This window comes from Pipistrellus hanaki, assembly GCF_964339955.1.
Source record: "Pipistrellus hanaki genome assembly, chromosome: 19".
In the NCBI taxonomy this organism is placed as follows: Eukaryota; Metazoa; Chordata; class Mammalia; order Chiroptera; family Vespertilionidae; genus Pipistrellus; species Pipistrellus hanaki.
In genome coordinates, this window is record NC_140521.1 from 13,502,266 (window position 1) to 13,528,499 (window position 26,234).

General features: G+C 52.6%; 1 protein-coding gene across 2 annotated transcripts; it reads left to right on the top strand.

Annotated features, from left to right (window-relative positions):
• Positions 1–2,166: 2,166 nt before the first annotated feature.
• KCNJ5 (potassium inwardly rectifying channel subfamily J member 5) lies at positions 2,167–24,621 on the top strand. Of its 2 annotated transcripts, XM_084868326.1 has the most exons (4): positions 2,167–2,438; positions 8,345–8,450; positions 18,479–19,426; positions 21,058–24,615. In XM_084868326.1, exons 3-4 carry the CDS (start codon positions 18,490–18,492, stop codon positions 21,381–21,383), a joined length of 1,263 nt encoding a protein of 420 aa, XP_084724452.1. In that variant the 5' UTR covers positions 2,167–2,438; positions 8,345–8,450; positions 18,479–18,489; the 3' UTR covers positions 21,384–24,615. The 2 variants fall into 2 exon arrangements, with proteins under 2 accessions (XP_084724452.1, XP_084724451.1); XM_084868325.1 differs by lacking the exon at positions 8,345–8,450 and having other exon boundaries at positions 2,179–2,438; positions 21,058–24,621.
• The last annotated feature ends 1,613 nt before the right edge of the window (positions 24,622–26,234 follow it).

Consider the following 26,234-nt stretch of genomic DNA (forward strand, 5'->3'; position numbering starts at 1 on the left):
GCCTGGCTAGTCAGAAGCAATGCCAGCCACACTGAGCAGTCCATCCAGCCCTCTACAGAGAGAGGGAGGGGAGGGGAGGGTTGAGAGGCAAACCCTGACAGAGCCTCACCCTTGATCCGGGGAGGGTGCCTGGGCGGGGGGTTGTGTGCACGCTGGTCCTAACATAAGGCGTCTCCAAACCCATAGAGAATGTTTATGAGCTTATTTGAGCAAAATTGACAACATTTGCTAGGAAACACAATCTCAGTGGAGTGAAAATATGCTCCGGAGAATGACAGTTTTACAGTTTATTTTATATGTTCGAATCAAAGGAGGAGATATGGGCGGGGGTGGTGGGTTAAGGGGGTGGGAGAAAGCAGAGCGGGGATCAGGTAAAAGGGCAAAATGGAGAACCCATCCTTCTTTTACACCCGCAGGTGTGGGGCAATTAATGGTTAACATTGATAGCAGGTGGAGGTGGCATTCAGGGAACAGGATAACAGTGAGGGCTCTGTGGCTTCTGCTCCGATGCCAGTGGTTGTGTGGGAGTGGGGGGGGGGGAATTGGGGGGTCTGGAAAAGGGGATTCCACTGAGATTCAGCAGTCTGATCCCTTAGCTGCACAGGGCAATCACTGCTCTCTTCTGGTAAAGCTTGATCCTTGTCCAGGAAGCTACGGGCCCAGGACTGGACTACGTGCCACGATCTGCTTTTGGTTGGGGATCTCTATGTTCAGACCATCCTGTGTGGTTGCTTTCCGTCTCTGGGTGTGCAGTCCTCCTGAGCTCCTCGGGTTTGGTATGGGGCCCCCCTTTTTCGCCCACTCTGGTCTATGGTGACAGCAAGAGGAGCCCTGAGGTGGCACCCTGAGACGGCCCTCCCTGCCTCTGGAGGCTGCTGTGCTTACAGAGAGGGCAGGCTCGGTGCACTGTCCTAGCGACCAGCACCTGTCCCCTAGGAACGTCCCCCGCCTTGTCTTGTTGTTGACAGTGTCCACCCCATAAATATTTATGGAGCACCTGTGCTGGGTGCAGGGTCACAGCAGAGAAAGAGACCATCCTAGCCCCTGCCTGGTGCAGCCTTGGGTCCGGGGGACACTGGTGTCACAGGCTGCATCACTGTGCCTGCTCCCCCCCCCCCAATCTCCTCATCCAGGGGAGACACACTCAGGGGCGTTGAACCCAGAAAGTTGGCAACAGGTAGAGCAGGGTCCTAGGGAGCACCAGCGGCTAGGAAGGGCCACCCGAGTGCACCGGTCCTCAGAGGAGCCTGTCCCTTTGTGGGGCGGTGGCATCAGCAGCTGCTGTGCAGCTCGAATTCATGGTGGGGGGGAGGGGGAAGCTCGCCTTCCTCTTTCCTGGCCTTGGCTGGAATCCAGAGGGAGGGAGCGGCCCTGCCCCGCCCGCTGAGCATTCAGGGACTCCCTGTGCGCCTAGCAGAGCTGAGCTCGGAGGGAGCCTTTCCCGCTATCCCTGCCCAGCCTCGGGCCACCTGTCGCTGGAGAGAGCGGCCAGGGCCAGGGGGTGAGGGAGAGCCCAGCAGGCACCAGCAGACTCGCTTCCTGTCTCTGGACCCGCCCCCCTCCCGCAGGGGCACCCCAGACCCTCACTCCACCCGCAAGAAACAGAGCCCAGAGCATCCAGGCTGTGGCTCCCCGACTTCCCCGAGGGGATTCTCCCTGCTGCTCGGTTCCAGCTAAAGAAACGCAGCTACGTTCTCCAATCTTTCTCTCCACGCCCGAGGAGCAACTGAGCAGCCCCTCCCAGACCCCAATCCCCATTCCTGCCCTCCTAGGTCCCACCCTCTCTCTGCAGGCTCCACCGCACCTTAACCGCGCGCTCACACTCATGCACGCACTCGCGCGCACACACACACATGCACACATGGGCACAGAGAACCTCCGCCATCAGCATCTGCAGGAGCAGGGCACACCCAGTGCCCCCGAGAGCCAGGGGGGAGAGGGATGTGGCCCGCCCCTCGGGTTCTCCCTCCACCTTGCAGGTCTGAGCCACTCAGAACTGCCGGTATCCCCTGGTCACGTGGGAACCTGGTCCCCATCCTCCAGCCCCACCCCCTGCGGTGCCCGTGGCCCCTTTAAATCAGTTATTACTCAGAAGTCTGTTCATACAGGAGGCAGAAGGGGAGGAGAACAGGGGAGAGAGAGAGAGGGTGGAGGGAGGGAGGGAGAGAGGGAGGGGACAGAGAGAGAGAGAGAGAAGCCTCCAGTCCCTCGCCAGAGGAGGGAGTGACCAAGGGGCTGGTGGGGAAGGGACAGGATGGCTTGGGAGCCTCTGCCAGCCAGCAGGACGGGGCAGGCAGAGGCTCAGGCGGTGTCCCAGGCTGTGGTGATGGCAGGGGCTGCAGAGCCCCCTCCAGGGCCCCGCCCGCCCCTGCCCTGCCTCTAGGGGACACCCCAGAAGTTAGCATTGGTGCCACACTGAGAAGCTGCCACCACAACAAGTAAGTTCTCTTCCTTGGCTCCTCCATTCCTCCCTCCCCCCCCCCCCCCCCCAGCACGTGGGGTGCCCTGTTCCCCTGGCCACCGGCTTTGACCTGGGACCAGCCTGTGGGGGGAGCTGGTGGGAACGAGGGAGGGTTTAGGGTGGGTGGGTCCAAAGTTCAGCCATGAATTCTGGCTGGGAGTTGGAGGACTGTAAGCCTGTAAACCTCTCTGTCCCTATCTGTCCTGGCACTCCAGCAGGGGTTCCTGCCCACCTCCCAGACCCCCATCAGGGGTGTTAGAGGCCAGGGCAGGGGGCAGAGGGACATCATGCCCTGGGAGGCAGCTCTGCCTTCAGATGGGAGTGCAGGGGTGCAGTGGGCTGGGGTGGGGGTGGGGAGATGAGCTCCCTCAGCCTCAGATCCTCAGCTTCATCTTGCTTGCTTTCAAGTCTGGCCAAATGACTGTGTGGCCTTGCTATGCGTGCCCTCTTGTGCCCGGGCACTTCCTGCGTGCCTCCCCGGCTCTCTTTAACCATCTTTCCGATTGCGCTTCAAGGCCAGGAGTCAGGGTTCAAGTGCAGGGAGGGGGAACAGCGAGAGGGAACAGGGCAGGACATGGCCCTTATCCCCATTTTCCCAAACCCAGGGGTCCCCCGGGCTGCACCTCCCTTCAGACAGGCCTCTCTTCCCGGGCCTCTGTAGAGTGGGCTCCCCAGACCCTATCTGAGCCTCAGAGGTCCAGGCCTTACCCCCAGCATTGGGTCAGGGAAGACCAGTCCAGCAACACCCGTGGGCACGTCCGTGTGTGATTTGGGTCAGGCTGTGCCAAGTACCTTACTCTCTTTTGATCCTTTGAGTGGAACAGAAATGATCACCCTCCGTCTCCAGGGGAGGAGTCACTGGGGCTCAGGGCGTGCGGCTGAGTAACTTTGGGATGTTTGCAACTTACAGGGAGACTTTCACCTGAGTCTCACTCCCAAACAGACCATGTTTTCACCAGGAAGCTATGTGCCCCAGGGCTCTCTAGCTCACCAAGCGCTTCCCACATGGAGGGTGGGGGGAGAGAAGCTCATATTTATGGTGTGGTGTCCTGGGCTGGACACACGCACATGGCTTCATCTGGGCCCCGTCCTGGGCTGGAGGTCAGTTATCTCATGGGCTTTATGGATGACACGGGAGCCTGGAGAGTTCTGAGCACTCTACACCCTGTCCTCCGACTTTTTTTTTTTTTTTTTAAATATATTTTTATTGATTTTTTACAGAGAGGAAGAGAGAGGGATAGAGAGTTAGAAACATCGATCAGCTGCCTCTTGCACACCTCCTACTGGGGATGTGCCCGCAACCAAGGTACATGCCCTTGACTGAAATCAAACCTAGGACCTTTCAGTCCGCAGGCCGACGCTCTATCCACTGAGCCAAACCGGTTTCGGCTGTCCTCTGACTTCAAACCCAGAGTCTTTCGGAGATCCAGCATGGGGGTAAGGGTTAGGGAGACGGTTAGAGTGATGGTCCGGCACTGGGACCCCAAACTCCTGCTCTGACCTGAGATGGCATCGCTGCTCAGAGGCGGAAGGCCAGGCCCGCCAGGGGTACAAGGGGACCGGGCATGCGCTTCTCAGCAACAATAGCAAGAAGTTGTCACGTACCTGTTGCTTACTGTAAGACCTTAGGCATCATGTATGTGTGAGGGGATTGTGTCTTCTTTTCCCAGCCACCGCTCTTCCCACGCTCCTCTCCTACCTCAGCCCACCCCACCCCCCTGCCTCCTGGACCCAAACTCTGAAAGGAAGTTCCCAGGGTGGAGGCGGATAACCTAAGGCTTGGGGGGGGGGGGGCAGGGGAACAGTCATTCTTTTACCTCGGGAGGAATTAGGGGTTCGGGCATTATCAAGTATTTATGGCTTGTCAGACCTGCTCATTCATTCTGAGATTGATAAGAACGTATTACAACAATCTGAACTATTATACACAGAGGGCCACCTTCGGAAGGGAGAGATCCCAGAGAGAGCTTTCTGCACACTCCTCCATGCACAGGGCCCACTCCTCCCCAGCCCCGTCCTAGATCCCCCAGCTTTCAGACAGAGGGGAGGGGGGGTCCCACAGCCACAGGGGGTCCTGTCCTCTCCAAAAGCCGCTGTTCACTGCTGCATCCTCACGGTGTGTCTCATCATGAAGTAACACATCTAAGCAGAGAGAGCCTAGCACCATCCAGCAAGCGCCGCAGCTAGGGGAGGGGAGGGGAGGGGCTGCCTTCTCTGGCACTGAGTGGGTTCCCAGTGGCATCCCCAGCATGGGTGCCCCTGAGCCTGTAGGCCCACCCCAAGAGGCACAGAGCTCTGTCCACTGTGGTCCAGCAGAGGCCTCACTGCCCTGCAGAGTGTGCAGGAGGCACTCTCCTGGGCCTCTGCCAGCGCCCACCTGGGCCCCTGTGGGAAGGGGCTCTGGTCACCTGGATGCAGCTAACCCTCCAGCAGACGAGAGACCAGAGGGTCCATTCTCCACGCTTCATTCGCTCTTAAAGGCGCCTGCCTCTCGACACCGGTGGGCAACTCGCAAAGGGTGCACTGAGCATTCGCATACCTCAAATCCACGTCTACGTCTATATATTGGTTTTAAATCCGTTCCTCAGCCGTTTATTTGATCACCTATAATGGGCCAGGAATAATTCCATTCTGAAAGCCTCGGAATGTGATCATTGGAGTCAGATTATGCCTTCCACGTAGGAGAATGTTATCAAAAGCGTGCATCTTCGGGCCTAGCCGGTTTGGCTCAGTGGATAGAGCATTGGCCTGTGGACTGAAAGATCCTGAGTTCGATTCCTGGTCAAGGGCACGTACCTCCGTTGCAGGCTTAATCCCTGGCCCTGGTTGGGGCGCGTGCGGGAGACAACCCATAGATGTTTCCCTCTGTCTCTTCCCTTCCACTCTCTCTAAAAATCAAGGGAAAAATATCCTGGGGTGAGGATTTAAAAACAAAAAACAAAAAAGCTTGCGTTTTCTGATACTAGTAGAATATTTAGCCTGGAGGTCGAGGGAAGGGGGAGGTAATAAGGGCGGATGATGGAGAGGAGGGAGGAACCCAGGCATCCATTCCGTAGCTGGCAGGTGCCCTTTCCATGGGTCTGGGCGACAGGCAGGCCTTTGGGAGCCAACAGTGCTTCTAAAAGGGCCCCGTCGTTAGATGTCTATTGAGACAGCCATCAGCCAGGAAGAAATTTTTGTTTTTCCTAAAGACGAGATAAGGAGAACTTGAGTGCAGATGCAAAGAATTACAGAGAGACACTTGGGAAGAAAATACCCGGATGTGTTTTTCTAGGACACTTGCAGAGCGGCTTTCTCTAGAAGACCAGAGCGGACAGCTTCCCCTCCCCAGACCCCACCGCCCAGGGACAAGGGACGGGGTGGGGGCCCTGCCCGCCCAGCACAGCTTATCTTGTTCCTCCCACCTTGACATTCTGATAAGGGAGCTATTCTCGTCCCTGGAGCCCAGCTGGCAGCGGCCCTTGTCAACAGCCGTGTTAAGTTAAATGTCAGAACCAGACCCTCAGCACATGACCCCGGGGAACCTGCCCGTGTGCCAACTTGAGGTTCCATTATCATTCCAGCCCCGAGTGGGCCTGGGGCACTCATGGGACCAGCCTGGCAGGTGGCAATAGCACTTCCTAGTCATCAAGGGTCAACCCATCTGGCGGCCAGAGGCTGGGATGGGGTTGACAGGAGACATGGAGGGGGAGGGACAAGAGCGATCATGACAAGCACCCAGTCGCTCATGCTCATCTGCTGTGACCCACTTGGGGCTACTCCTCTGCATCTTGTCTTATCATCCTCCTAACAGAGCCTTTTACAGAGCAAATGCTTTTCTTTTTTTTTCTTTCTTAATTTTTTTATTAAGGTGTTATGTGTGTACATATCTTACCATTGCCCCCTACCCCACTCCCATACATGCCCTCCTTCCCCAGAGTTTTGCGTCCATTGGTTATGCTTATATGCATGCATACAAGTCCTTCGGTTGATCTCTTATCTCCCCCACCTCTCCCTAACCTTCCCACTGTAATTTGACAGTCTGTTTGTTGCTTTACTGTCTCTGTATCTATCTTTTTAGTCATCAGTTTATAATGTCCTTTATTATCCATAAATGAGTGAGATCCTGTGATGTTTTTCTTTCATTGACTGGCTTATTTCACTCAGCATAATGCTCTCCAATTCCATCCAGGTTGCTGCAAATGGTAAGAATTCCTTCTTTTTTTTATGGCAGCGTGGTATATTCCGTTGTGTGGATGTGCCATAGATGCTTTTCATTTTGATGAGGCCCAAATTAATCAGTTTTTTCTTTTATAGTCAAGGCTTTCAGTCTAAGAACTCTTTGCCTGCTCTTGATCTCATAGAGTTTTTCCCATATTTCTCCCTAGAAGTTTCCTAGTTGCATTCTTTACATTTAAGTCCAAGTTCCACTCTGCGTTAACTTTTATTTGGAGTCTGAGGCTTAAAGGGGCAAGGTTCACTGTTTTTTGCCCATCCTCTGGTACCATTTGTTGAAAAGACCATCTTTCTTCCACTAAATCCCTTTGCACTTTTGTTAAAAATCAATTGAGCACATCTGTGAATACCTATTTCTGGGCTCTCTGTTCTGTTTCATTGATCTCTATATCTGCTTCTTTGCCAATACCACCGAGTCTTGATCACTGTAGCTATAGAATGCTTTAAAGTCCAGTAGACTGACTTCATGCATTTATTCTTTTTTAAAGGTGTTTTACCTATTTTAGAGCCTTTGACTTTCATATAGATTTTAGAATAATCTTTTCTATTGCTCCAAAAAAAAAGAACTCATGTGAGATTTTTATTGGAATTACATTAATTCTATATATCAATTTAAGGAGAATTAGCATCTTTACTGGCTTGTGTCTTTCCATCTAGAAACACAGTTTGTTTCTCCATTTAGTCAGATACTCTTTGATTTCTTTCATCAGCATTGATGGTTGACAGCAGTCCTTTTTGATCCGCCATGACCAACTGTGTGCCCTCATGTCACTTAGTTTCTCAAACCTTCATTTTATTTTCTGTAAAATGGGTATAATAATACTAATATGAAATGACATGGGAAAGGTTCAATAAGACAGCAAATGAGAAATGTCTGGCTTTATGTGTTCAATGGCTTATTTCCCTTTGACTGATTCTCTTACCTATTCGGTTCTTTTCTTCTTCCCAACTCCCATATTCACTTTCACTTCTCTTCACTGTCTTTTTTCTTCATTCATTGTCTTCTTAACCTTCTTTCATTCTCATCCCCTTATTCTAATTCTCTTCACTCTGTTCTTCTCTTATCTCCCTGGCTTTTCCTGTTTCATTGATACTCCCAAGATAGTTGTCACGTTCTTGTGTATTGAGTCATTTGGGGGCATTCTCTTTTCCTTGTTTTTCTTAAACTCAAAGTTAGACCTCAGGGCTGGTCATCCCGTGTTAAAATCCAGATAAACAACACCAGCCGTTTACTCGCCATATCTTGTTTCTCAGTTTCTTCATCTATGAAATGAGAAAAACAGGACCTATCTCATGCCTTTTCTGAAATGATGAAATGACTTACTACATGAAAAGCATTTAAAATGCAATCTGGCATATGGTAACCTCCCAGAGATTTCAGCTATCGTGATTAGACTCTTACCCATGATGCCCCACGTCTCTGGTCCTTCCTCACTGGCTCCCTCACCATCTGCCACCTCCCATCTCTTTTACTTGCGTATAAGCATATTCATGTTCACACCCTCTTGCTCTCTCCATCCTCTCTCTGCACTATGCCCAACTCTAATTCCCTAATTGTCATTGATAAACTGGCACTAGCCCAGGAAATGTGTCCCTTGGGCTGCAGAGAGGAAACAAGTGGTTTTTCATTTTGATTTAATTATTCATCTCCTTTATTATTTACCGCAGAATACATACTCACAGCCCAGGGTAACAATGAAGAGAATGTAGCATGGCTGTGCAGCTCACTTCCAAAGAGATAACAGGCTTACAAGGAAAAGTACTGGATACACAGGTACAATCCTGGGGGGAAATGGGAAATAAATTAGATTTCCATGCTCTTTTATTCATCTTTTTTTACACGTCTTCTACAAGGGCTTGGGAGGGGGAGGCTGCCTCGTAGCCAGTAAGCCACGGCTAAGTGTTAAAATGAGTAGGTGTAATGCCCTCGAGTGGCCCACAGCAGCCTGTCAAGGAGGGAAATGAAATATTCCACCTAAAGCGAATGTGCATCAAACCAGTCGAGAGCCTTAGCCACAAGTACATTAGCTCAATAATTAGCTACACATGAATATAGCTATGATTTCATGTAATAGTAATACTGGTATTATTTCATACCTCATACCTGCTCTTCCATAGGCGCCTTGGCTCAATAATTAGCTGCATCCTGGGCATAAAACCAGCCCACATGGTCTCTCTCCCCCACTCCCCTCTCCTGCACACAGCCCCAACAGCCCTGTCTCCCCAGGATGCCCTCGTCACTGGCACTCAGCACCCATTACATCTGAGCCAGAAATGGCCCTGGAGGTGGCCTGCCCCCCCTCCTGTAGAGAGGGCCCCCCTCCACCTTCTCTGAGGTATTTATAGCCAGCAATCTCTGGGCACTGATACCACCTCCACCAGCAGGGGCCTGGAGGCCCAATTGCTTACCTGGAGCGCCCTCGGCAGCGAGTCTGCAAGGGCTGCAGCTGGAGACGAGAAGGCAGCCAGGCAGCGGATGCTCTGGTGTCACGGCAGCCACCTGCACAAAAGAGGGGCGAAGGGAGAGGGGGCAAGGCTATGGACACAGAGACAGGCTGTTTAGGACCTGGGAACCAAGATGGTGGGAACTAGGGGACTCCCACATCCTCTCCGCTATGGTGCGTGAGTCCCAGATTGGCGTCCTGGCTTCCTTTGTACTGAGAATTGACAGACTCATTAGCACAAACAGGAAAGTGCAAACAGGGGCAGAATGTATTGACGTTGCCACGACTCCTAACGCCACGCTCTCGGCCAAACTCAGAGTACAGCCTGGCGTGGGCCCCTGAGGATAGGCCCCGCCCAGAGTGTAAATTGGCAGCTGACCGATTGAATCTGACTCACAGACATATTTTCCTAGGCTTGCTCGCTGTTTCAAAAACTGACGAATTCGCTGGCAACATTTTTTTTTTTTTAAAAAAAGGGATTTCATGTGTAAAACTCATTCCTAGCTTTTCTGGAAAAAGAAAGCGGGAGATCTTGCAGCACCAGCTCCACCTCCTTGCATGGCAAGAGCTTCTGTACTTAGATTTCATGTGTGTTCAGCGCCCCTCAGTCCCCACCACTCCCTATTGTATGCCCCAAACCCAGAGCAAGTTATGGTGGCATTTACCATGTAATGCTTTTCCTAAAATAAAGAGTTATACCTTTTAAAATCTTTTTCTCAATCAAGGCCTCTCATTTGGATAAAAGTAGAAAAAGTGTCCCATTCAATCAGCCAGCACCTGCGGTGTCTGTGTTGAAAGAAGAAGCCACTCTGGTCCCTGGCCTCCCTCCTCTGCCCCTGTAGGCGGCAGAGCTCTGTACCGACCTCATGGGTCTGATGACTCCACTGCACACCCCACTCAGCTAAAATATTCCCGAGTGCCGATGTTCACCCCACTCCCGACAGAGGCAGACACACTTAGATGGAGTGAAATCCAGCCAGGGTTGTTAGGAATAAAATTGGTGGCTGTCCATTAGTGGTCTCTTCCTTGTAAGGGGCCATATTGTTTGTTAAACAGAGACACTCCTGGGAGTTAGTGGGACTCTCTGATGATACCAGGACAATAGATGTTCACGTGGACACCCTGTCTCCTTGGAGCAATTAGGGACCTGTGGGAGCAAATATTGCTGTAGTTAGAAAAATCCAGGAGCAGCTGTGAGCAGTAAGAGGTGGCTTTTAGCCCTGACGGAAAGCAGGAGGGTGGGGGAGGATTACAGCCCCAGCAAGAGGAAGGGGTGGCCCCAGCAGGAGCAAGGGGGTGGTCCCAGCAGGGGGAAAGGGGCCCCCAGCCCTGCTGCCCAGCCTGGCCATGAGGCACAGAGCAGTAAACCATAACTGGTTTCCTGGTACAGACCAGCATGTGTCATCTGGCTGCCTCCTGGCCACCTGTGTCAGGGCCTGAGTCCACTGAGGAGGTGGTCAAACCTTGAGGGTGAAGGAGGAGCCACCTCAGAGGGAGGCAGCTGTGCTGCCATGGGAGTCTGTGCAGTCAGACCGCCCTGATCCTGCCACTTAATAAGGGAGTGGCCTTAGGTGGTCTGTAAAGGAGGCCACCAGTCGGACTTCCTTAGATTTAAGTGTTAAAGGAGACAGTGCATGGACAGCACCCAGCAGAGAAGACACAGTGAGTGCCCCTTAAATGGGCCTCTGGGGTGGTACTGTCTGCTCCCAGGTTCTCAGGGGAGGAAGGCTCCTCTCAGCCTCCTACACCAGGCTCCCCAGCTCCTGCCCACCAGGATCCTAGCACCTCCTGCCCCCCCACCCATCAGGCTCCCCGATCCTCCTAACTACCCTGACTACCCAGTCTCCTCCTGCCCACCCTGGCCACGCAGCACTTAGAGCTGCTCCTGGGTCTCTGTTACTCCGTGTTACACTGATTGTTGCCTGTGTGTTACCAGCCATAACATGAGCTCCTCGAAGGCAGAAAATAGAGCCATGGCCCTTGGCCCAGGCTGCCTGTTAGCCTGGGGTCAGGTGCTCCTGCCTGGGTCACAGGCCTCAGTGAGGGCCCAGCTGATCAGGATGGGCCTGGATTGAGGACCAGGGTGGGGACTGGACTAAGGACCAGCAACACCCACATCACCGGAAGTTCCTTGAAAAACTGCAGGTTCAGGAGTTGACATAAAAAATGTCCAAACCTATAGAGTTTTTATGAGTTCATTTGAGACAGATTGATGACGATTGCCAGGAAGCAAAATCTCGGTGGACTGAAAAAATACTCTGGAGAATGGCAGTTTTACAGCTTATTTTATACATTAGAATAAAAGGGGGATATGTAGGGGGGGGGTACATGATATCCATGGGTGGTAGATTAAGGGGGTGGGAGAAAGCAAAGCAGGGAAATCAGCTGGGATCAGATAAAAAGGCAAAAACGAGAAATCATCCTTTAACACCCTCAGGTGTGGGGGCAGTTAATGGTTAACATTGACAGCAGGTGGAGATGGCATTCAGGGAACAGTGAGGGCGCTGTGGTCTCTGCTCAGGTGCCAGTGGCTGTGCCCTGGGAGGTCTGGAAAGGGGGATTTCTCTGAGATTCGGAGCTCTGATCCCTTAGCTGCACAGGACAACAGACAGGCTGCCTTCAGGCAAAAACTGACCCTTGTCCAGGACGCTACAGGCCAAAGACGTGGCTGCCTGCCGGGACGCACTTTTGCTTAGGAATTTTTACCTCCAGACCTTCCTGTGTGTTCTCTGAGTTGAGGAGGTCACAGTGCAGGCGCCCCGAGGTTTAGGTTTTCCGTCCACACTGGGAACCCCGACTTACTGAGTCAGAGTCTGCATTTAACAAGATGCTGTGATGGGAAATGAGGGGAGGCTGGTACAGTGCTGTCTCCCCCCACCCCCGCTGCACCCAGCACCCGGCACCCAGCTCAGCAACCAGCACAGCACCCAGCACAGTGCCCACTGGCAGAGGCTCTCCAATGGGGGCTCCACTCATTGACGGACTGAATGAATCTGTGCCAGTTTCCAAGGGGTTTTCACACTTAATATCGCCTGTGCTATCACCTCAAATTTCCCCCCCATTTTCATTGATTTCATAGAGGCTGAGAGAGGGAAACATCAATGAGAGAGACTCATTATTGCCTCCTGCACACCCCCTACTGGAGATGGAGCCTGAAACCCAGGCCTGTGCCCTGACGGGGAATTGAACCGTGACCTCCTGGTTCATAAGTGGACACTCAACCAGAGTCACAGCAGCCAGCCTCACCTAGATTTTTTTTTTTAACTCAAGTTCAAAAAGTAAAACCGTAAAACATCCAAGAATTAAAGATTAGACTCCCACCTAGGTTGATGAGAACAAATAGCTGTGAAGGGAAAAGGGTTTTAAATAAAATACCAGATGGGTTTTTAAAGATTTACTACGCCCGGGCTCTTTTCCATTAAAGCTCAGGATGCACAAACAAGCACGGGTGCTGCTGCTGTCCTTGCCCTGAGGTCGGTGATGCTGGGAGCGGGAAACCAGGTCTGGCCCCCCGGGAGGAGCCAGCCCAGCCTTGTGCTTTGGGCACATGAGCCCTGGGTGGCTGAAGCTGCGGGCCGACTCTTCCCTGGCTAAGAGGGACTCGGACACCTGCTTCGGGCCTCCCTCTTGTTCCCGGAACAGGGCCTCCTGTCTGAGCAGGAACGCTAGAGGCCCTTCCTGCCTCCCTTGACCTGCCACCTGGCGTCTGCATCTGGGCTTGGGTCCAGGAAAGACCCTGTCCCTCCAAGAGTCTGATTAGGCCGGACCCATCCTAGAAGGGATGTCTTCAAGTCACCTGGGCTGTAACATGATCGAATCATGCCAAGGAAGTGCCCTGTCCCCAAGTCTGGGGGAATATCCCTGGGGGACGAAAGCAGGAGCCCTCTGAACATCTTAGAATTCAGCCTTCCTATACCTAGTACATAGTCCGTTGCTAACACCTTTAACTGTATTTTTATTGTTTAAACTACTACAGATTTTCCCACCCACCCCCTTGCCCACCTCTACCCAGCCCCAACCCCCCTTCCCTCTGGCCAACATCACATTGTTGTGTGTGTCGATGGATTATGCATAGTTCTTTGGCTAATCCCTTCACCTTCTTTCATCCAGCCGTCCCACCCCCCACCCCCCTGGACAGCTGTCGGTCTGCTCCATGTATCCACGCCTCTATTTCTATGTCCTTCATCAGTTGATTTTTGCCATCACGCCTTTAAGGCTCCCTGCTCACCTGGAGGACCTCTGAGGGCATTGGGGCAGCCTACTCACCAACCTGTTTGGAATATTTTCATGTCTTAACAACCAGTACGGCCATGGAGATTCCTATAGAACAGTGTACAAACAGCTTACAGTGTGAGATCTGAGTATATCTGTCCCCTCTCCCCCCCCCCCCCCCCCCCCGCCACTCTTCCTCCACCCTCACCCCGTACGCCACATCTCAGAGAAGGCAGACTTGGACCCAGAGTAGGAAAGGAAGGAGGTGTCTGCTCTTCCCATCTCCATATAGGGAAACTGAGGCTGAGAAAAGTCTCCCAGCCCAGCACACTGTTCAGGAAACCCAGCTGCCACTCAAGGGCAGCTTCTATCTACAATAGCTCCTGAGTTTCAAGAGCGTCCTCCACAGAGTCTCTTTCGCTGGGGAGGGAGCCTTGGAATTCTTCACACTGGCATCCATTGCCGTGGATGTGACATTCGTTAATGTATCCCTTACAATGCAACTTCCTTTGATGTTGCCTCTTTTGATTCCCCTTGTATTTTTATGTCAAAGAGATGAAACCACTTTGTTGGACTTTTTCTCCAAGAGCTTTCATCATGTCTCAGCACAGCTTCCCACTCAGGGACACAGGAAGGACTGAAGATGAAGAGCAGGGAGGAGCGTGATGAGGTTTAATAGGATTTGCTCAAATGGGTGCCCCTCCCTGGTCCTGTGTGCGAAGCATGGGTGGGGTACCCACCCAGGCCAGTCACAGCCTCTCTCCCTGCTCCTCCCTCCACAGGCAGTGCCCACAGACCCCTGGGTTCAAAGGGGTGAGGCTAGAATAATCAACTACACTGGCCTGCATCTGCCTTCATCTTAGTCAGCGCTTTATCTCCAGCTCTTAGCACAGAAGATAGACTGTAGTGGTTGCTCAGCTAATGATGGCTGAACAGATGCATAAATTAATAGAATGGCTCTTGAAAATCTCATAATACAATGTGATATGTCAGTTATCCTATCTAATAAAAGAGAAACATGCAAATTGACTGTACCTCCACTATACCAACAAGCCACGCCCACCAGCCAATCGGAGCAAATATGCAAATTAGCTCAACCAATGTGGTAATTAATTTGCATATGCAGGTGCAGAGAGAAGACTGAAGACAGCTTAGAAGGAAGCCAAGCACTGTAGAAGGGAGCAAAGCTGCAGAGAAGCAAGCAGTGTGGTGGAGACTGGAGGGAAGCAGGTGGGGCTGTGGAGAAAGGAGGGAAGCAGGCAGGGCTGTGGACATCTCCGCAGGAAGCCCTATTGCAGGAATCTTCCTGCTAAGGGCCTCTAGTCTATATAATAAAAGCCTAAGCAATCATTACAGCAGAACGACCAGTGGCTATGAGGCACACTAACCACCAGGGGTAGACACTCAATGCAGGAGCTGCCCCCTGGTGGTCAATGCACTCCCACAGGGGGAGCACTGTTCAGTCAGAAGCTGGGCTCATGGCTGGTGAGCACAGCAGTGGTGGTGGGAGCCTCTCCCACTTCTGAAGCAGCACTAAGGAGCAGCAAGCCAAGCATTAAGGAGCACCAAGCAGGTGGGCTGTAAGAAACAAAGAGTCTCAGGCTGTGAGGGCACAGGCTGAGGGAATCCCCCACCCCAACCCAGTGCACGAGTTTTATGCACTGGGCCTCTAGTATCTCAATAAAGAAGAATCTCACTGCCCCTGAATATTCTTTTGAACTTGATGGGCCACAGCCCTGGAGGCTAAGGTTTCTAAAATGCATATTTCACTTGCTCTTTCCTTGATAAAATCTGGGTAGTAGAGGCTCCAAGCCTTTCAGCTCCAAGCTTGCCCTGCAAATTGGGGTAGGGGCTGGGGTGCTTTCCATTCTCAGATGCTTAGGCCTCTTTCTTCCTGTTTAAAATGGGGTTAATAGAACATTGTATTACATTTCGGTTCAAGGAGAGTCGATGCATATACATCTACATTTATACTTACATGTAGGTTCCTATTCAGACATTCTTTCCCTGGATCCCATAATGGCCCTGGGGACTGGACAGGCAGGGAATATTTTCATTTTATAGCAGGACACGGAGGCCAGGGCAGGTAGAGACTCTGTCTTTGGATCCCAGAGCAAGTTTGGGATCATCAGGAAATGAGACCAAGGACCACAGCTTCTGGATGTTTCTTTCAAGTGCAGCTGAGCAAGACCCGGGTCTCACCTGGGCTGAGCAAGGAGCCGCTTCTGCAGATAAGCCCAGGCCCTGGGAGCATGCACCCCGGGACCGGACTGGAGGGAGCGCCCTTCCCCATCTGCTGGCCACCAGCAGCTTCCCATCTGGGCCGAGTGTCCTAGAAAACCTTTCTCTGCTTCCAGGACGGCACGAGGCCTCCTTCTCCAAGAAAACATGAACATGTGTTTAAAAATAAAGAGGAAACAGTGCAGAAAATCGGCAGAAGGCTGTTTTCCCCAAAGAGCTGAGGGCAGAAGAGCAGAGCGCGCTTTCCCAGGTGCCCCAGCCAAGAACTCCTCCTGTGGGCCCTGTGCCTGCCTGCCCAGCTTCAGAGGTTTGGGGAGCCCCAGCAGCATTCCCATCTGGGTCCAACCGCTAAGATCCCAGGGGTATCCTTGCGGGGCCTTGGGGTTATTCCTGGCGTGTCTCACTGCTTCTGGGCATCTCCCATGGAGTTTTCCATAAAAGTCTCCTGCCGCTGAAACCGGTTTGGCTCAGTGGATAGAGCATCGGCCTGAGGACTCAAGGGTCCCAGGTTCGATTCCGGTCAAGGCCATGTACCTTGGTTGCGGGCACATCCCCAGTAGGGGGTTTGCAAGAGGCAGCTGATCGATGATTCTCTCTTATCGATGTTTCTATCTATCTATTCCTCTCTCTTCCTTTCTGTAAAAAAATCAATTATATATATATATATATATATATATATATATATATATATATATATATATATTTTAAAGTCTCCTGCCTGCGACATAGCAAACTCATTCTGGGATCCTGCAAACAGCACGGAGCACATCCCTGATTTGCCTTTGTGACTGTCGAGTCAGGAGCAGGAGCAGGTGGCCCAGTGCCGAGTGGGAAATGGGCAGTGGATGTCCCATACAAGCAGTCTTCCTGTTCCCCTCAGTGTGATAGCTGGAAGCTGCTGCCATCGCCCATCAGCGGAGGAAAGGGTCTGCCAACATCACCGACTTTCTGTGGAGGCCGAAAGCTTCCTCGCATGGCCCATAAGGCAGCTGGCTCCGTGGTTAGGGGACATCCATCCAGGTTGTCCTGTCGGGGTTGCAGTTTCTGGGGAAGGCGAGACCCCAGGATATAAAGAAAAGCTTGTTTATGAAGAGGTAGAAGGACTGACTTATAGCAGTCCTGGAGGTGGGTTCTCCCAGGATCAGAAGGTCATAGAACTTTCTGGAGGGAGCAGTTTATTAGTCTACGCACGAACCATAGAACATCCTCTCTGCGGGCCATGTACGGTGGGTGCTGGGGGGTGGGAAACTGAGCCCCAAACCTCACTCAGCCGCTCTCTGCCTGAACTTCACTTTCTCATTGGATGTTGGAGAGAGAATGACAACACTGGTCTGACAGCGTTGTTGTGAGGATCAGAGATAATCTTCTGGCATCTTAAACGGGTGTGAGCAGAACATCAGGAAATCTGACGGAGTACCACAGCTTCTGGGTGTTTCTTTCAAGAGCAGCTCATGCTCCAAAAACGTTTTTACAGCCTTTTAAAAACTTTATGTGTGAGATATAACTGACAGAACATTGCATTCGTTTTAGCTGTACAATATAATGATTTGATATATGTATGCAATGCAAAATCATCACCACAGGAAGTCTAGATAATGTCCTTAGCACTTCAGCAGACAGTCACAATATTTTCTTTTATGTGAGAGCATTTAAGAGCTACTCTCAGCAACTTTCAAGTATACAATGCAGTATTATTACCTATAGTCACCATGCTGGACATTGCACCCTCGGGACCTGCCTTATAACTGAAGTCTGTGCCCTTTGAACCCTTCACCCACTTCTTTAAAAAAATTATATATATGCACACACACTCATACACACACATACATTGGTTTTGAGAGAAAGGGGGAGGGAGAGGGATAGAGAGAAACATCAGTGAGAGAGAGGAAGTCATTGATTAGCTGCCTCCTGCATGGCCCCCACTGGGGATTGAGCCAGCAACCCAGGTATGTGCCCTGACCAGGCATCTGCTCTGACCAGGAATCAGTCCATTAGTTTCTGGTTGACACTCAATCACTGAGCCAAATCAGCTGCCAGCCAGATGAACCCTTCACCCATTTCTCTCCCTCCCCCTCCCTCCTGCCTCCGGCAACCACCGAGCTTACATTCTAATGGAGGAAAAGAGACTATTAGAGGTAAACATGATGCATAAGCAAACAAGGCAGTATTTATGACAGAGAGTATGAGATCCTATTCTGATGGGTTGTTGTGGATATAAGTAACAGCCCATGTATAATATGTAGGCTATGCAAAGAATTTAATAAGTTGTTGCAATTGTAATTTTTAAATAGCTCCCAAATTTCTTTAACTCCTTTAACCATCTTGTCTAGTTTGCAACTAGGAACTTCTCATTGATTCCTTCAACAAACACCTATTGACCCACTATTATACCTCATTGATTCCTTCAACAAACACCTAATGACTCTCTATTATACCTTGACCCTATAATAGTCACCAGGAATACAAGTCAATCATTAAGAAAACATGTTCCCACCCTAACTGGTTTGGCTCAGTGGATAGAGCGTCGGTCTGCAGAATGAAGGGTCCAGGTTCAATTCCAGTCAAGGGCATGTACCTTGGTTGCAGGAACATCCCCCGTGGGGAGTGTGCAGGAGGAAGCTGATTGATGTTTCTCTCTCATCGATGTTTCTAACTCTCTATCCCTCGCCCTTCCTCTCTGTAAAAAAAAATCAATTATATATATATATATATATATATATATATATATATATATATATATATATATATGGAAACATGTTCCCGTCCCTTGAGAATCCCACAGTCTGGTAGACTGTCCATAGAGGAGTCGCCTTGGCGAGCTCAGAGGTGGGAGTGACCTTGAAGTCCTATGTCTCTAAGAATCAGAATAGTCCACTTCCTGATGATGTCTTTATTCTTAACGCAGGTGTCCCAGCGATGGCTGGGGACTCGAGGAATGCTATGAACCAGAATATGGAGATTGGAGTCACTGCCAGAGACCCCAGGAAGATCCCCAAGCAGGCTCGCGATTACGTGCCCATCGCCACCGACCACACCCGCCTGCTGGCCGAGGGCAAGAAGCCCCGCCAGCGCTACATGGAGAAGAGCGGCAAGTGCAATGTGCACCACGGCAACGTCCAGGAGACCTACCGGTACCTGAGCGACCTCTTCACCACGCTGGTGGACCTCAAGTGGCGCTTCAACCTGCTGGTCTTCACCATGGTCTACACCATCACCTGGCTCTTCTTCGGCTTCCTGTGGTGGCTCATCGCCTACATCCGGGGCGACCTGGACCACCTCGGGGACAGGGAGTGGGTCCCCTGCGTGGAAAACCTCAGTGGCTTCGTGTCTGCCTTCCTGTTCTCCATCGAGACGGAGACCACCATCGGGTATGGCTTCCGGGTGATCACGGAGAAGTGTCCCGAGGGGATCATCCTCCTCATGGTGCAGGCCATCCTGGGCTCCATCGTCAACGCCTTCATGGTGGGCTGCATGTTCGTCAAGATCAGCCAGCCCAAGAAGAGGGCGGAGACGCTCATGTTCTCCAACCATGCGGTCATCTCCATGCGGGACGAGAAGCTCTGCCTCATGTTCCGCGTGGGGGACCTCAGGAACTCCCACATCGTGGAGGCCTCCATCCGGGCCAAGCTCATCAAGTCCCGGCAGACCAAAGAGGGAGAATTCATCCCCCTGAACCAGACCGACATCAACGTGGGCTTCGACACCGGGGACGACCGGCTCTTCCTGGTGTCGCCGCTCATCATCTCCCACGAGATCAACGAGAAGAGCCCTTTCTGGGAGATGTCTCGGGCCCAGCTGGGCCAAGAGGAGTTTGAAATCGTGGTCATTCTGGAAGGGATGGTGGAGGCCACAGGTAAGACACTTCATCCCACGCCCAGGAGCTTAGGCCACTGGCATTGCAGAGTGGGGACTTGATTCTCGACTTCCTCCTGCCTGAGAATCCAGAACTGGCAGAGTCTGCCAGCCTCTCCTCCCTAAAGTGTGACCTTGTGGCTCAAGGTCAAGCAATAACAACAGCTGGTGTTCATCGAACCCTCCCACCTTCCAGGCCCAGCTCTAAACTTTGCAACACATAAGATCTCATGTAATGCCCTCCCACCACCCTAAGAGACAGCATTCCTGAGGTCCCAGGTTAGGAAACAGAGGCACAGGCAGGCGAGTTATGATTTCTCCAAGGGAGGTGCTACTGAGTTGTAGGGTCAAGATTCACACCAAGGCAGGGACCCCAAAGTTGTCACTAGTTTCCAACAGGCTAACCCACCTGCTTCCTCCCAGCCTGGCCCTGGTGCCAACCGGAGACGAGTTGTGTGATCAAATGACTTCGGGGAACCCAGGGTTAAACAAAGGGGACCTGGTTCCTAACAATGGGACTTGAAGGTGGCTTTCCATGCTGTGATGTGCTTGGTGAAGAGGAAAGGGAGCTGCATTTCCCAGACTCAGGGATTTCCCCAAGTCTCAGAATCTTTTCTTTTTTCTTTAATATATTTTTATTGGTTTCAGAGAGGAAGGAAGAGGGAGGAAGAGATAGAAACATCCATGATGAGAGAGAATCATTGATCGGCTGCCTCCTGCACTGGGGATCCAGCCCACAACCTGGGCATGTGCCCTGACCGGGAATTGAACTGTGACCTCCTGGTTCATAGGTCAACACTCAATCACCAAGCTATGCAGGACTGGCTCAAAGTCTTGTTTTTGAAGAGTCACCTATGTCCCAGACCTTCTGGCTCCTCCCCCTGCCTCCAGCAGCCTTCCCCCCAGCTTCTGGCTCAATGAATACTGGGTGTGCAGAGAACTCTCCACATACCGTGTAAACCCAAGCCGTGCCCTCTCCACAGCCAGCCTGGCACCTCCCATCAAGGAGCCAGCTGTGTGTGCGTGCATGCGTAGGGTAGGGTAGGGTAGTGGAGGGGAAGGAAGGGGAGGGGAGGGAGAGGCATTTTCTGCCCAGGTGTGTCTATTCAAAAAAATCCCCATATGTCCTAAATGCCTGTCTGCTTCTCTGAGTGCACTCACTCTGAATCTTTGTTCAGCTCTTTCCCTGCCTCTGTTCTGTTCAGTCTTCTAGATCTCAGTGCTGTTTTCAGGAACCATGTCCATAGCTCCGGCTGTTCCAGAATTATCCACTCCAGTCTCCAGGAGCCCATGCCAGAACCTTCCATTTAATTTGTTACTTTCTGTCTAATACCTTGAGCTCCTTCAGGGCAAGGACTGTTTCTTATTTAGCTTAGCACAAAGTAGATGTTCAGCAAATGCTTGATGAATGATCAAGTGATGGGTAGATGGATGGGTGGATAGATGAATGATGGGTGAATGGGTGAATAGACGGATGGATAATTAGATGGTTGGATGGATGGATGGATGGATGGATGGAGGCATCAGTGGGAGAAGGAGTGGATGAATGAAAGAATAGATGGATGATAACTGCATGGTTGGATGCATGCATGCCTGTGGGCAGTCCTAATGCATGTACCCTCTGTTCTGCAGGCATGACTTGCCAAGCGCGGAGCTCCTACATGGACACAGAGGTGCTCTGGGGCCACCGGTTCACGCCAGTCCTCACCTTGGAAAAGGGCTTCTACGAGGTGGACTACAACACTTTCCACGACACCTATGAGACCAACACGCCCAGCTGCTGTGCCAAGGAGCTGGCGGAAATGAAGCAGGGAGGTCGGCTCTTCCTGTGCCTCCCCCCCAGCACCCCGCTGCCAGGAGGCTGTGCTCAAGCAGAGCTGGATGCTGAGGCTGAGCAGGATGGAGAGGACCAGCTGGAGGGGCTAAATGGTTCCCGGGAGACCAGGGGCTTGGTGTAAGGGCTGCACTCTCCCCGCAGCCTCCCTCCCTGGCTTCCCTGAGCTCAGATGCTGCAGCGCCAGGGCTGGGGTGAACTCACCGAGTGCCATGTTTGGGGGACTCTGTGGGGAGGAGTAGTATATCCAGCCTCAGAACCTCCCAGCTCAGGGCCTCTCCGAGGCAACGCTGCCTCTTCTCTCCCAGCCTCTGTGGGCCCTGGCTGAGGGCCAGGCCAGGATGGGATTCCCACAATGAAAGTGGCCTCTGCCCCCATGCACTTCTATCAGCTAGCTTGGAGTCACCTCTCTCCTCGGGTCTCACAGACCGATGGGCAGCTCCCCTCTAGGATGGATAGGTAGGGAGGGCAGTCACTCCCAGCCCCTCATTCCTAACATCCCAGGGTCATCGTGGATTCAAAGAGGAGAGATTCTGCCCTCTTAGAGGCTCAAACACTCATCCTAGATGGAGGTCACAGGCCTCATGCGTCAGGGTGGGTCCAAGTCACGCAGGGACGGCCTTTCCGATCTGAGACCCACAACCACTATGGGGCGCTGCAGAGAACAGGGCCTTGATGGTGTCTCGTGATCCGTGAAGGGTGTGTGTTTCCTCTGCTGAGCTCTGCGTGCCCAACGCCGCCTGCTGGACCCTTTATCTCCATAGTGTGACTCTCAGAGGGTGGCCTGGGCCACAGAGCTCCTCTGAGCACCTGGACTGTGTCTCGGCCCCCTCGTGGCCACCCCAATCACACTGTGGCCTGCGCATACACCCCACTCTCATCAAAGGGAGAACCCAGATGCCCAAGAATCTCAAAGTACTTCTACCCTTCACCGTGGTTTTCTTCCACTTCTCACAGAGCCTGCGGTGGCTCCTGGGAGAAAGGAAGACGGCGTCCAACCAGGAAGGGAGAGGGAAGGACAGCAGAGAGAAAGGCAAGCAAGTAGCATTGCTAAGTAAAAGCATCAGCACTCATCATCTATCGTTGACTGAGGTGTCTGACTTCAGGGCTCAGCACATCTTTGTTAACCAGCGAACTAGGGGACAGGAGGCAAAACCGAGAGGTGACTGCAGAGGTAGCTGCACCAACAAGCCCAGGAGGGACCCACTCTCAGCTGGCGGTGCCAAGAAACCCCAGGCCCGCCCTCCAGTGGGCAGGGGTTGAAGAAGGCGGCAGGGCTGGGGGAGTAGGGATGGTGCCAGGGAAGGGGGAGGGGAGGGCTGCCTCCTCCCATCTTGCAAACATGGGGTGAGAGGCATCAGTGGATGAACATTAGAGAGAAAAGAGCAGGGAGGAGCCTTGAAACTGACGGCTATACAGGGTTTCTCTTCTCCCGTAGAGATGGCTCACAAAGAGGACAGGCGGATGAATGGACAGACCGACAGTGCAGATTGTCATGTCAATGGTGGAGCGAGTCCGTATGTGTTGAGGCAGACAGAATTTTGATTAGCTGACCTAGACCTGGAGTGAGATTTCAAAGGGCCCCCAGCCTTAGAGTTATGAAGGCCACACCGTCTCCACAGTGCTCTACTGGCCTTTGGAAATAGAAGCATAATCCAGCCCTAAACATGAAGCGCCCTCCTCAGGAGTCACAGCGAAGCTGCCCGAGGCAGAAGGTTGAGGCCCAGAAAAGAGAACTGCGTTTGGTCCTGGGGCAGGTGAGGGCGAGGCAGGCAGCCCAGGATGGGGACTGGTGCTCCTGGCTGCCACCCTCAGGGCAGCGGGGCCCTGTGCTTGGGCACACAGAGGGGGTCTTCTCCAGGGGCATGGCACTGAGCCAGGGTTCCAGGCACCCTTCTTGGTGAAGCAGGTGTTGGGATGGGCTGGAACCTGCCCGTGATCTGTGACACCTGGCCACTTCTTGCAAATGACTTAACCCACGCCCTGCTTCCCAGCAGGCCTTGCGTCTCTTGGAAATCGGGAGCCATAGACACTTGGTTCTTTTTGTACTGACTTTGCCCCAAACAAAAACAGCTGGCCTGCAGTCTTTTAGGAGCATGCCTCTTTTAGCAGCACCTCTGCCCAGGCTCCTTTCCCAAGGGCTGCTATGTGCCCAGCGGTGGGTGGGGCACTTCACCTGGGTGGTTGCCCTTACATCTCAAGACATGGCAGAGAAGCCCTTAGAAACCCTTGTTACCGATGAGGCAGCTGAAGTTCAGAGGAGTTAATTAGTTTGCTCAAGGCCACACAGATAATGACGGGTGCCACGCGCCTCCCAAACGAACACAGATGGGCATCTTCCTGCACAGCACCCAGGTCTGGGGCATCTGGTGGAGCTCGGGCAGCAGGAATCGGATGCCCCGCCTCTCCAGATGGTGGGTTTGTGTGCTGTGCTGTGTGAGAGAGCAGCAGCCTCCATCCACCAGCGGGACCTCCTTGGCAGGAGAACTGGGACATGGCTTCCTCTGATTCCTAGAGAATCAATGAGCTGTGGGGAGACATGGTGACCAGACGTCCCGCTTTTGGCGGGACAGTCCCGATTTTTAACAATTTGTTCCGTGTCCTGCAGCTTTTTAAAAAAGTTTTTTAAAAAAACAGTTTTAAAGTTTTCTTTAAAAAAAAAAAGTTTTTAAAAAGTCCTGATTTTTTAAAAGAATCTTTCCAAAAATCAGGACTTTTTTAATACGCCGTGGGACACGGGATGCGGGACAAATTGTTAAAAATCCGGACTGTCCCACCAACAGCGGAACGTCTGGTCACTTTACATTAGATGAGGACATACTTCTCCAGGAAAAAGCCAGTTAAGCTCTGCTTAAGTGTTTCGCTCTGTGTAGGATTTGTGAGTCTTCTTACTAAAAGGCACACCACCGCGCTGCTGAGAATTCATCCAATAAAGTGGATTTGATCTTACCACACTCTTCCTCGTCTAAGCAGATGACCATGGCTGTGTGGAGAGCAGCTACAGTGTTTGGACAGGTCCAAGCCTTGGACTGAGGAAAGGGCACAGTCCTTTCGTGGCCACGTGCAAGTCCCAGACTGGAGGGCAGAGCCCCCCCAGCACAATGATAGCCAACAGCTGTAGTTGTAAGCTGGAACCTATGGTCTGAACACGTGGCCCCTTGTGCCTAAGGCTGCAAGTAAACAAAGCTTGATCACGTGCACGCAATTGAGTGGGACTGAAACCCACCAGAATGTTATAAACAGCTTGAACAAGCCCTTTGCCTTGTGGCATCAGCTATAAAATAAAGACACAGCTTGTAGTCTGTGGCACTGTCGCTAACTCTCCATCAGGGAGGACAGCGCCTCACTCAGACCCAGCGTTCATTCTCTTGTCTGTCTTTTCTCAATCCTTCACCGTCCCCACTCAGTATGCCATGGCCGTGCTGGCCCGCCACACCAGGCCTCTAGTTTGTAATAAAAAACAAGAACCTGAACCTGAACCTTCCCCTCAGCAAACCCTCCCTGGCCCATGATGTCCAGGCTTAGCCCATGCTGGTCTGAGCACCCTGTGAGATGCCGGCCCGGAAAGCGTGTTCACTCCTTTACGGCAAATCCATGTCTAGGAGGGAGTTTCAGAGACAGAAATCCTGTCGAGGTTTTCCAAGGGGACTACTTACCTTTCCTCAGGGCTGCTGGGAAAGCGACCTGAGCCCCCATAGTGGAGGCACAAAGCCCAAACCACAGAGGAGGGCTCGGTGAGAGTGGACACATCGGCCTACGCGCTGAGCCTCCCTCCTGCGTGGACAAGTCGTGGGCTGAGGGGGTGAGGTTGCTGGAAGTAAGAAAGTAGTGACGGGCACATGCAGTTAGGATCCCTTGATGGGCAGGCGCCTACTGTCACTGTCACAGTCCACAAGCTATGTTGCCTCTTAGACAAACACGCTGGCGGAGGAGGCTGCAGTCAGCCGTGTGATGGGAACCTCACAGCTTTCACAGCCGGAGCTTTGTTCTCCATGAACCTGAGGAAGCGATCAGGGGGTCATTCGGGAATTCGCCAGCCTCCGTCCCCTTGCTGAGGGACAGCCCAGCTGGGTCCTCTCCCCAGAGCAGATGGGCAAGAGGGAAGTGCTTGCTGAACCCACTGCATCCTGGGGGTGGGAACGTGGCTGCCTGCTGCCCTGTGCTTCCCACCCAGGAACCATGTAGGTGTGGCCCTCACCCTCCATCCTCTTCCCAGTGAGCACCAGGCTGGGATTGTGCCCAGGGGACATGTCCCATGTCCCCAGGCCGGTCATGTGAAAAGAGAGACTCCTGCAAGGGAGCCGCTCTTGTTTCCCAGACTCCCAGCGGGACCACAGTAGCAGGAGGTCCTGGCCATCGGTCCCACCGCTGTCCATCTGTCATTCCCTCCAGGCCCAGAGGGATCTCGACAACGGCTCACTGTGCCGGAAAGCCTGGGCTAACACCGCACAGTGGCCAAAGCATCTGGGACTCTGCCAGGGCCTCAGTTTCCCTACACACTCCTTCACTGGACCACCGCTGAGTGAGCGCCTCCTATGGGCAGGAAGCAGGAACGGGCACCAGGGACTCAGCCACCATCAAGACAGATATCCCCTCCTCAGTGGGAGTTACGGTCCGCTGGGGGAGGTAGAAAAGCACATAGACAGTGAGAGGGTGAGAGTTTGCAGTAGGGACATGAAGGACACAAGGGGGACATGGAGGTCAAGGGCAGCAAGAGCACTGAGGAGGGACCCAGGGACTCTTCCTCCAAGGAGGGGCCTCGAGCTGAGGCGTGAACTATGAGCAGGAAAGGACTGATCAGGCAAAGTGATCGATCCTGTGCAGGGGAACGGCCTGTTAGAAATGCTCTGAGCTGGAAGAAAAGGATGGAGAGGCTGCAGTGCTGGGATTTGGGAGGGGGAGGGGGAAAGGTAGGGGGTTCAGGCCCGGCCTGCCTGAGAGATACGGTGAGTGTGGGCTTTGTTCCCAGTACACT